General features: G+C 32.6%; 1 protein-coding gene across 1 annotated transcript; it reads left to right on the top strand.

The window, feature by feature from the left end:
• The first annotated feature begins 8,289 nt into the window (after positions 1-8,289).
• Positions 8,290-11,983, top strand: LOC114752795 (pyruvate decarboxylase 1). Its single transcript, XM_028941497.1, has 7 exons — positions 8,290-8,964; positions 9,057-9,220; positions 9,449-10,010; positions 10,786-10,874; positions 10,976-11,093; positions 11,282-11,470; positions 11,598-11,983. Exons 1-7 carry the CDS (start codon positions 8,482-8,484, stop codon positions 11,766-11,768), a joined length of 1,776 nt encoding a protein of 591 aa, XP_028797330.1. The 5' UTR covers positions 8,290-8,481; the 3' UTR covers positions 11,769-11,983.
• The last annotated feature ends 350 nt before the right edge of the window (positions 11,984-12,333 follow it).

The following is a 12,333-nucleotide window of genomic DNA, read 5'->3' as shown; positions in this document are numbered from 1 at the left end:
AAATACATTTCTGATATTTTTATTATTTTTTTAATCTAATTTTAACTGCGAGTTCGTTAAACGTGATTCGGTTATTTGAAACTTATATATAGGACCAGAGGAAGTACATTACTACTCTATTCCCATTTATAAGCCACTTGTAAGAAAAATTTAATTTGTTTTTAAATATAAATTACTTATAGGGTAATTAATAAGCATTTTTCAGTTTTACCCTATTGACTGAAAAAGGTTTGAGAAAATGCAAAATACATCCTTCAGTTAACAAGGGCAAAAGGTGAAACAAATTATCAATTTAATGTTTTTTTTGAGTTGTGGGTTTGTCATTCAAGTGACTTGTAAATAGGAATAAAGCAGTCTCTCAAGTTCTCTAATCACACATAACCATGTGTTCTTTTTTTGAAATATTAACATTTAATATTATTTAATTATATACCCACTTGAAAAAAAAATAAAACACATAGTCATATATGATTAGAGAACTTGACATAATGAATATGAGCAACTTGACTTAAGTATTTCTTAAAATAAAATATGTACTATCAAATAACCATAAAAAATATAACAAGCATTACAAAAAGAAATTAAAACTCGCAGCTCCCGCGTTCCTTTCTCCTTTTCACTATCATTTTCTTTTGACCAACCCAAACATAACTTCACACAAAAAGCTCGTTGATTAATCAACCTAATCATAGGATTACCAAGTTGAAATCTTTTGAATATATATTTGAGCGTATTTCTGAAAAAACCATTAAATAAATAATAATAATAATAAATACAAACCACAGGTTGAAATGCGGTCCTTTGATAAGAAAAATAAATAAACATGTTCTCGATGGAGGCGATGAATAGAAATCAAAAAAAGATTTGACAATGTTTCGAGACGAGGGACATTCAAGTCATTTGTCATTAATATATGTGTGTATAATCCTCCCTCTAATGTTTTTTGTTACCTTTAAATTATAAAACCTCGATATATTTTATCTTTTCAATTTATAATTTTTTTAAACTATCACTATTAATTATACATATTAAAGGATGTTTTGCTTAAAGAATAATTTCTAATGTAACTAACTAAAAAGAATATTTTAGAAAAACTAATTACACACATATTTATAAATAACTAATTCAACTATTTTTTATTTTTTAAAAATTAGTTATCTAACTCATATATTAAGAATTGGAGAAAATCAAAAAGATAGAAAAGAAGAGAATAGGAGAACAACATATACTTCTTTAAATAATTACTTTTGTTGCTGATGATCAATTACTTCTTTCTTGTTTTCTTCTGTCTTTCTTTTTCGCCCATTGGGCATTGCATAATTTAGCATGATCAGTGGTTTATGTTTCGGCGTTGTAAAAGTACAATCCTTTCTGATAACTTTATATATGGTCCTTTTTTTTCCTTTATGTTGAGAAAAATTGAGTTTTGACTACACGTTTATTGGTTTTCTGGAGTCGAATCATGCGTGAACCTAACGAGAAGACGTGGCGAAAACGGACGTTAAAATTAAATATAAAAAATAAAGTGCAATGAAAAGGAAGTGTTGAACATAAAGTAGTAAAAAGAAAATGGAAATATAATACAATAAAAAGGGAAATTAGAAGCATTCTTTTTAATATTGTTGATTTATTTGAAAACACCGAATTCAATTTACCTCAGCGGTTGTGGTTTTAGATGACTTATAATAAGGAGGTAAGTTCTTCCCACTTTAGATTGTCTTTTCATATTTTAGACATATTATGGTTTGTATGCAGCCAGATTTGCCATGCAGAGAAAAGATATCCTCAGCAGCCTTGCCCTACCAATAGGTGCCCACAGAGAAGGAATGTTCAACCCCTCCCGTGGTCTGATCCTTGCTGTCTACCTTGTAGTTTTTGGCTTCTTAATTTTTATATTATCAAATCCGCTCGACGGTCAGCTTCCCGTGCAAGCTTGTATAAATTTTGACATTTGGGAAGTATTTGAATGGAAATCAAATTATAGTTTTAAAAGTATTTTTACAGTATATAAAATACATATGTGAAAGAGTTTGTCTCGTTTTATGAAACAGCATTTTTTAGAAACCACCCCCATAAGGCTTGGGCCTTTGCAACTTCAACTGTTTATGATTTGCACTTACTTTCTTGTTCAATCAAATTGTTGTCCTACACCCTATGTCATTTCTTTTGATTTGTAACTTAGCTAAATTCTCGCTGATTCGAATTTTATTAAGCTAGAGCATTGTCCCCTGAACTCTTTCCTACCTCTTGCTAGATGTAAGGGACATGTTCTCTAAGTTTGTATTCTTTACAGTTTGATCTTATCAAAAAAAAAAAAACCGGTAATCAGTGTGTATAAACAACATTGTTATACTGAAAAGTTGACATTTTGCTCTTGAAGTTTATTACTTAAATATCAGATGAAAAAATTCATTCCTAAAAAGATTTTGTCAATTTTTGTGTAGCTCTTTCAATGTGATCTCGAAATTCTTTCAATTTCTCCAGGTTTCTTTTAATTTTATCTTAAAATATCTGATCAATCTACTCTAAACGTACAGCGACGTGTAATTAACTAGAAGAAATTAAAGAAAATGAGTGATCTAAGAAATATATTTGAAAATAATTAAAATAGGTTTAGTGGCGGTACGTCAGTTTTACCACTAATTTAACTAAATGTTAAAATGAAAAAATAATATTGAAGCAATTATTAAATACTTGTTCCTATCGAGCCAGTTCTGCTTTCAATCTTCTCATCAATAAGATGTTAAATTTCTATGAAATATCTTTAATATTTATAAATTAAAACCCCCCTTGAATTATAACTTTTAGGCACTAAAAAGAAGTATGAAGAATCAATAATTTAATACAAATAAATATAAAAATAAATTTTTTAAATGATAAAAAAAACATAATTTATAGACCCCTCGTCACATTTATTGATACACAAGTAGGGTAGCCGTTGTTCCAAATCTCTCCCTCTCTGTTTTCATGTTTCATGTACTTGACGAATTTATCTAAAGTGTATTTCTATGGCTTGATCTCTAAAAATTTATATGTATATATTTTTAGACATATAATAATATGTGATAATGTTTATTCCATGTTGACATAATTCTAATTTTTTTACTTCTTTTGACTCAGTATCATCATCTTTTCTGGCCAAAAAAGAAATATAATCATCTTCGTATTTAATAATTTTTAAGAAATTAAAAGAAGTTCACATAGGTGACTTGATCAGTTTTATCAATTAGGCATCTCATTGATCTGTTTACAACAAAATAAAGAACAGAATATAATACACACACACACGCAAGCACACAACTACACATTGCAACTTGAATAACATATATAATTCAAAAACCTCGAATATTCTCTTGCATTCTTTCAAAAAAGTTCGCTTTCCCTTCTATAAAATATTACGAAGCTTCTCTTAGAGCTAGCATTTGTCCTTTATTCTTATTATTTTTCAAAAGTGCCGCTCAGTTTTTGGGATTTGATTAATCTTAGGTTAGATGATATGGATATAAAGCTTTTCTCATTGTAATTTATTTCATACGCACAATAATTCTCGAATTTTAGACTTTAGTTTGCTTGCATGAAATAAGCGCTTAAACATCTGAGCTAGCTATTGTTGGTCCAGTCACATTTATACTATCAAACCATACATAGAATTGTGAGTTATACATAATTTTGAAAAAAAGGGGGGTGAAAATGCATTCAATATCTTGATCTTATTTCTTAAATGTATCTAACATCCTTTAATATTATTTTTATGATGCATCCAACACTCTAATATTATTATTTTTTAGTTATATCTAACATTCTAATCTTTCAGTGCTAGAAGGAATAAAAATAAAATTAAAATGCTACATGCACTGTAAAAAAAGGTCAGGATATTGAATGCACCTTCATCCTAAGAAATGAGCTGCATGTATCGTATAAACCATCTGAATTATCATTTTTATAATACACCTTAGGAATTGCATTATATATAACTTATAAATATAACAATAAAAGACTAATTTTGGTCAGAATACATAATGATATATTACCTTTGGTGATTAATCACTTTGGGAAGATTAAGAAATCTGCTGAATTTCTTAATTATAGTATATATTACATGAGCTATCTAAAATATTTATATAAATCATTAGATTATATATCAATCAATTTATAAGTAAGACAAATTAGTTTGAGAAAAAATAATAAGTGTAAATAGTTTAAAATAATTTAGTATTTTTCTCAATTTTCCTAAATTAGTCAATTGGGTTTTATGTTAAGGACCAAAAATATTATATTTAAATGAATACTAAATAAATACAAACATGTAATTTGGTTTTTTATATTGATGATGTTGATTATATGCCTCAGCCCATAAAGTTAAGTGTTTTTTCTATTAGAATATAGTTAAAATAGAGATGACGGTCACCTCATTACTTCTTATTTTTTATTAGCTATGATGCAGTGGCAGTGATTTCATCAACTTGTTCGCAAGGACTGAGTGAAAACTGTAACGACTGTGAAAATTGAAGGAAAAATGACTGAAAAATACTTGTTGAATTTTAAAATGATAGTGATTTTGATAAATTTTGACTTCTCAAAATTAAACTATTGCAAGAGTAGTCAAAACCAATATAAAAATAATGAGCATGACTTATTTGTGTTTTTTAAAATTTAAGCTGTATTTTTCTGTCATTTCTCCAAATTGAATTGTAACAAAATAACTTTTCATGCGCTCTAGTATTTTTTAATTTAATATGTTGAAGTCACAAAAGTGATTGATCCAATTCAATCCTATATATTTTTTAATACAATTATTTATCTGGTATCAAGTATTACTATTTAACATTTAAAATTTATCAAATTCAAATAAGCATAATTTTTCAAAAGTAATTTTTTCTTTTAACAAGTTTCTAACCATGGCATGGACCTCACATATGGGAAATTGACTCATTTCCATTTCACCTATGTAACTTATGTTCCCATAGGTACGACATCCACTATAATGTAACAAATTATAATTACTGATAAGATAAACATTTCAAAATATTAATATTAACAAAAGAAACATGCTATCTAGACAAAGTACATTCATTTTTGGGAATAAATTTTGCCAGTCCTTATAGTTTTACCAAATTTTGAATCAAGTTCTTGTAATATTTTTTGTTTTTATGGAATCCTTACTATATGCTCAGTTTGATGTAAGTCCTTCCATCACGCTCTGCTAATTTATGCTGATTGGCATCCTCTTCCTCAGCTTCTCTCTTCCCTCCTCCACTCTTTCTGTTTCTCTCTCCCTATCATCATCATTTATGTGAGCAGCATTCTCTCTCCCCTTCTCCCCCCTCTCTCCCCATCGTCATCTTTTCACATGCCTGCCTTTTCCAGTCACACCCCACTCTCCTTCTTCCTCACTCCCCTTCCACTCTCTCTCCCCCTTTCTTTTTCTATCTACTACTACTTTTGATGGCGATGAAGAGTACGTAGGACGAAGGTATAAGGGGTTGTGTGATAACGACGATAACTTGTGCTTACCATCTCCTTTGCTTTGTCTGAAATTTTCGTCCCTCAACTAATTAATTACAAACACCGTCACTTTGTAACTGCGTCATCAAAAAATATTTTAATTAATAATTAGAAATGCGTTTGAAGGAATGGGATTCAGGTCAAAGTAGTGTGGCAATTATTTGAAACACGTTGGTCGAATGGCTCTTTTATGGAAATGGAGCAGTGATTTCATGAAAAGTAGTAGAGAGAGAAAGGAAGGAAACACAACGAGAATAAAAGGGGGCGAGGAAGAAGGAGAGTGATGGAGAGAGAGAAAACACTGCTCGCATAAGGCAAACTAGAAGGGGGAGGGAGGAGAGAAGCTGAGGAAGAAGATGCCATATCAGCATAAATTAACAGAGTTAGTGACGGAAGGACTTCAATCAAAACTGAGCATATGACAAGGGTCCAATAAAAAGAAAAAATATTACAAAGACCTAATTCAAAATTTGATTAAATTATAAGGATTGGCAAATTCATTTTCTCTTTATTTTTTAATGTGTGAGAATAAATTGCAATTGATTTATAATGAGCACCGAGTAACATACACAAGACCTACAATTCACCCCAAATTTGAGAAGAGCTTCATTACTTATTGCACATTACAATATTATAATAATACTTCTTCGGTCCTTAATATATGATATAATTATTAAGTTAATTATGATCCTAAATATAAGATTTATTTATCATATTTATTAATTTTTTTAAAATTATCTTTATGGATACTGCTTTAATCATAATTAAGTAAGTGAATGAGGGATGACATTCAAAAAGATGATTATTATATTTTAGAAAAAAAATATATCATATTTTTTATAATTAACTAACTTATTTAATATAATTAAATTAGTTAAATAAATTTTATATAGACAATTGAAAGAGTATTACATCAGCATTCATTTCTCCTGATTAAAATAACGGACGTCTGTCGAAAAAGGATGTGCACGTTGGACTGCAACGGGAACACGCGTGAATATAATTATATATATATATGATGGCATAGTGACCCTCACATCAGCCAATGAACAAAACGTGTGGTTGAATAGGGGGTTCAAAAGTCAAAACCATCCTCTCTCGAAAGTATTAAACATGCATCCAGCACTAGTAAATAATTTTTTTAAATATATATAATATTTTAAAATATTTTATGGTACATCTAGTATTTTAAAATATTTTTTTAAGCATGTTTAATACTGTGAAGTATTTTTTAGTACATTCAACACTTTATTTTTTTAGATGTATTTAACACCCAAAAATATTATTTGATGGATCTACCATGAAGATGAAAAAACATTTGAAGATACTGGATATCCTTAAAAAATATTTTAAAGTATTAGATGCATTTGAAAAAATATTTTAGAATATTAAATAAACTTAACCTAAACATTAAATATTAACCCAAACATTAAATATATTCCCTTAAGAATCCTCGGAGCATTGGTCTGCCATTCATTAATTAATATGGAATGTTATGACTTGCCCTTCAAACACTCCTTCTCATGCGTCTACCCAAGAAAATAATTAAATAACCCTCCAAAGGAGATTTTGCATATTTTCAAATTTATTGTACCGAACCCACAGCCAATACCACGAACCCTTTCCAAGTTAAAAGTAAAACCACCCTTCGAACAACAGTCCACAGAACTAAGCGAAAAAGATTTTTAAAAAAGTCATGAAAATTGCAAAATTCTAAATCAAATATTTATAAAAAAAATATTTTGTTATTTATAGATCAATTATTGTCAAAACCTATTAAAGTGTAGTGACGAATTTTTATTTGAAATTTTACAATTTTCACTGTCTTATTTATCATTTTTCCTAAAACTAATAAAATAAAAATATTGATGAAAGTTTTAAAATTACTGTGTTAAAAGAAATAATGGCTGAAGTTGAAGGCTTAATGCAATTATGATTAAAATAATATAATTTAAGCAAAACATATAAAAATATTCATATAAAATCCTAAAACGGGTGATATTTAAATAAAAGAGACATTAATCCACAAGTAAATAGACCTTAATGTTTATAACCTACATATAATCTTATAACAAAAAATAAATATAATTAATCTTAACAAAAAAATACATATAATCTAACTAAATAAAGTTATTAAGGCATAAATATGATATATTGCTATTTTTTTAAGGCTCAAGACCATATCATTTCAAGCTTAACAAGAGGGGGAAAAATCCTATCTAATTGACATGTCCGAAATTTTTGATTGGATTAATTATATAATTGATTTATTGACTAATCCAAGGAAGCTAACGCCAAAATATGTTAAAATTTTATCCAGTTTTGGGGCAATCGAAACTATAGGCACTAATAGTTTAACTTAGGTGAAAAAAAAAGGGAAAATAGCAAAACAAAAGTGAAAATTACAAAATTGCAAATTAGGATTCATCACAACAAGACTAATATAGATTTTGACAAAAATGAGTGACAAATAACAAAAAATTTTTAACAAAATATCTGATTTGTAATTTCACAACTTTCATGGTCTTTGTTTTTTGAAGATTTTTTTCCCCAAAAAAAAAGCCTGGTATCTCTTTCAGTGTTTTCTTTGCAGATCAGAAAATTCAAAATTCACTCAAAAATTGTACCCAAAAAAAATAAATCCACTCAAAAGATAGTTAACTCTAAATTTATTTTTAATATAATAATCCCACTTGGCAAAGCTATAGTTTCTCTCTTTCCGGAGGCGCTAGCTGGGATTTGTCCATTCCATCCCCCTGTTTCTTTGCCCCTTCTGTATTCAACTTCGATTCCTGCCCATGGTTTCTAACATCAGCTTTGAGCTTTTCCTTGCTATGTGCTCAAGTCACAACCTTTATATATATCATCAACTTCTCTCAAACTCCTTCAATCAACCCAGAAACAGTGATCCTCTACTCTAAACATCAATCCGTCAACCCCCATATTCACAATCACTCTGATTTCTCTTTTCTTCCCATGGAAGCTTCCACTCACCTTGGCTCCGTGCCTTCATCCAACTCTGCTCCGGTTCCTGCTTCGGTCCGCCCTTCGGCCTGCAGTGGCACGCTCGGCAGGCACCTGGCTCGGCGGCTGGTTGAGATCGGCGTCAGTGACGTCTTTTCTGTTCCGGGCGACTTCAATTTGACCCTTCTAGACCACTTGATCGCCGAGCCTGAGCTCAACTTGATCGGCTGTTGTAACGAGCTCAACGCCGGCTACGCAGCAGATGGCTATGCGCGCTTCAAGGGCGTTGGCGCGTGTGTTGTCACTTTCACCGTCGGTGGCCTCAGCGTCCTGAACGCCATCGCCGGAGCTTACAGTGAGAATTTGCCGGTGATCTGCATAGTCGGTAGCCCAAATTCAAATGATTACGGAACGAATCGGGTTCTTCATCACACAATCGGGTTGCCCGATTTTAGCCAGGAGCTTCGTTGCTTTCAGACAATCACCTGCTTTCAGGTAAGGCATTGCTCATGCTTCCTTCAAGTTCACTTGTGGTCAATTTTGAAGATTGACCTTGATATTGTAATATGCTTATGATGACATTTCAGGCTGTGGTGAATAACTTGGATGATGCACATGAGCTCATTGATACAGCGATTTCTACCGCTTTAAAAGAAAGCAAGCCTGTTTATATCAGTATAAGTTGTAATCTACCTGGAATTCCTCATCCAACTTTCGCGAGAGACCCTGTTCCGTTCTACATTGCCCCAAAGTATGACTTCAGTTTCATTCGTCACCTTTCGTATTTCAATATTCCTCTATCTGAGTAAAACTAGTTAGCTACTTATTTCAAAAGCCAGAATTATATGAACGTAGCAAGCAGTAACTGAGGTGTAGAGTTCAAAACAGTGTAGGCTAATGTTAAGGAAGTAGTTTATGGATAATATGGATTCTTGATCTTAAATTCTTTGCTCATATTAGAACGTTGAACATTATGCAGAGTGAGCAATCAGTTAGGACTAGAAGCAGCAGTGGAAGCAACAGCTAAATTTTTGAACAGTGCTGTGAAGCCAGTGATTGTAGGAGGGCCAAAGCTTCGTGTAGCGAAGGCGCAAAAAGCGTTTATGGAGTTTGCAGAAGCCAGTGGGTATCCAGTAGCGGTGATGCCATCGGGGAAGGGTCTTGTGCCAGAGCATCATCCTCACTTCATTGGAACATATTGGGGAGCTGTCAGTACTAGCTTTTGTGGTGAGATTGTGGAATCTGCTGATGCATACGTTTTTGTTGGTCCCATCTTCAATGACTACAGCTCTGTGGGATATTCTTTGCTGATAAAGAAGGAGAAAGCAGTTGTAGTGCAGCCGAATCGGATAACCATTGGCAACGGTCCTTCTCTTGGATGGGTTTTCATGGCTGATTTCTTATCTGCGTTGTCCAAGAAGCTCAAGAAAAACAGCACTGCCTTGGAGAATTATAGGCGTATTTATGTGCCTCCTGGCGTACCTTTGAAGAAGCAGAACGATGAACCTCTTAGAGTTAATGTTCTATTCAAGCACATTCAGGTATGATGCTAAAATCAACACCTGTTTTCACTGCTTTATTACAGCATGATCTGTGCAATTAGTATAACTAACAAGGTATCCTTTTAACCCAGTCATTGGATGTTAACTTTGGTATGCTAGCTATAAATTTTGTCCCTCAGCTTAACTTTGTTTTTCCCATCATGTTCCTTTCTGACACGGTAGAAGAGTTAGACTGAATCCTCTGCAATATAGAACAGAGCGCAGGTGAATAAACATTAGCGAAAATTGAAAGCTTTTCTTTCTCGAACTTCTAACGATGCATCTTGCTTCATCTTATGCTTGTTAATCTATCGTTTTACAACTGCATGCCGTGTGTTGACAATAAGAGTGTGATTACTGATTGGAGTTCTACCCTTGTGTCCTAATTGTGTAACTAGGTTAAAATAGTCTTGCTTCTTGTACAACTGTTCAAGGTATCTGTGATTTTTGTGAACGTGCACCCCTCAGATTTTAGCCTAGTGAGCTACACATGTGGAGCTGTATTAAATAACCTAAAAGTTTCATACTCTGTCAAATCTGAGCCCTTCTTTGATATATTAGGAAATTAAAACCGTATCAGAACCCTCATGAGCTATCTGACTCTGCCCATTGATTGTTTGTGATTGAATCTGTTACTTGGGAACTAGAGTTTAAACATACAATTACAAGCTAATTAAGTCATCATATAAGTTAAAACTTCATTTGTATGGTTTCATTACATTCTTTCATCTTTGTGAGGTCTTTCATTTAAATTCGGTAATTATTTGGTCAACAGAACATGCTAAGTGGAGACACTGCTGTCATAGCTGAAACTGGAGACTCTTGGTTCAACTGTCAGAAGCTTCGTCTCCCTGACAATTGTGGGTAAGGCATACAATCTCTACTTCAAGGAATTTATTCATTACTATTTGTTTTCTCTGTATGATATCTAAATTAACGTTATCATTGTGAAATCCATCTTTCAGTTATGAATTCCAGATGCAGTACGGATCTATCGGTTGGTCAGTTGGTGCTACACTTGGATATGCACAGGCTGCGAAGTCCAAGCGTGTAATTGCTTGCATTGGGGATGGTAGTTTTCAGGTTAGTCACATGAGTTCAGAAGTAGAATGAAAGAAAAAAGAACTTATCCTGACGAGATAACCTACTTTATATCCTTTTTTCCTGTCATTATTAGTCTCAGTAATATAAATTAACAAGTTTTGATGTAACAGATTTGATACCAAAACATAACAAAGCATATTGACACTATCCTCTTTCCCCTTATTCAGGTGACAGCACAGGATATTTCAACGATGATCCGCTGCAGACAAAAAAGCATCATATTCCTCATTAACAATGGAGGTTATACCATTGAAGTTGAGATTCATGATGGCCCATATAATGTGATCAAGAACTGGGACTACACTGGCTTTGTGAATGCCATCCATAATTCAGAAGGCAAATGCTGGACGGCAAAGGTTCGCATAAATTATCTTGCATTTCCCTGTACTTGTGGATAGTATATCTGCAACCTCTTTACGTATAACAGTGTCATTCCTTGTAATGAAACATTCTGTTCATTGATCTTTCATTTTATGAATGTAGGTGCGCACAGAAGAGGACCTGATCGAAGCAATTTCTGCAGCTACTGGGCCTCAGAAAGATTCACTGTGTTTCATAGAAGTGTTTGCACACAAAGATGACACCAGCAAAGAGTTGCTGGAATGGGGTTCTCGTGTGGCTGCTGCAAACAGTCGTCCTCCGAATCCTCAATAGGAAGTTCAGCTTAGAACACTCCTGATGCTGTAACATTGTCATTTTGATGGACTTATTCAGCAAAAAAAAAAAAAAAGGATGTACAATAATTGGGAAATAAAAGTGTTCTTGGTGTTTCACAAGGACTTTTGTCTTATCAACCTTGAACCGTATCCTAAATCTAGCATGTGTGGGTGCTCAATTGGAGCTCCTCCGAAGGTTGAAACTTGCTCAAAGATATACTCTCTTCATTTGAGGGTTGAAACTTGCTCAAAGATATACTCTCTTCATTTGAGTCTTCTATCTTCATTCTTCAGCACAGAGAAACCACGAATCATTTCTTCCTGCACTGCGATAACTCACCCACAACTCTGATTGGTTCAAGAGTGAGAGCCCGTTGGCCTTTTTTAATTGAGGAGGATTTTTTCCATTTTTGCATGCTTATAATTGATAAGACTTGAGGGCAAAGTAGCTTCTGTTCTTGTTCTTAATTTTACACATGATAATTACAAGGCCTTCACTCTCCATATTAGCTCCTTGTTTAAGTGTGGGTTTCTTTCTAGGATCCGTGTCAGACTAATGCAAC

The sequence above is a fragment of the Neltuma alba genome, unplaced genomic scaffold, assembly GCF_004799145.2.
Source record: "Neltuma alba isolate B1F8T4 unplaced genomic scaffold, ASM479914v2 tig00007550_pilon, whole genome shotgun sequence".
Taxonomy (NCBI): Eukaryota; Viridiplantae; Streptophyta; class Magnoliopsida; order Fabales; family Fabaceae; genus Neltuma; species Neltuma alba.
This window is presented reverse-complemented; position numbering and strand designations above follow the sequence as displayed.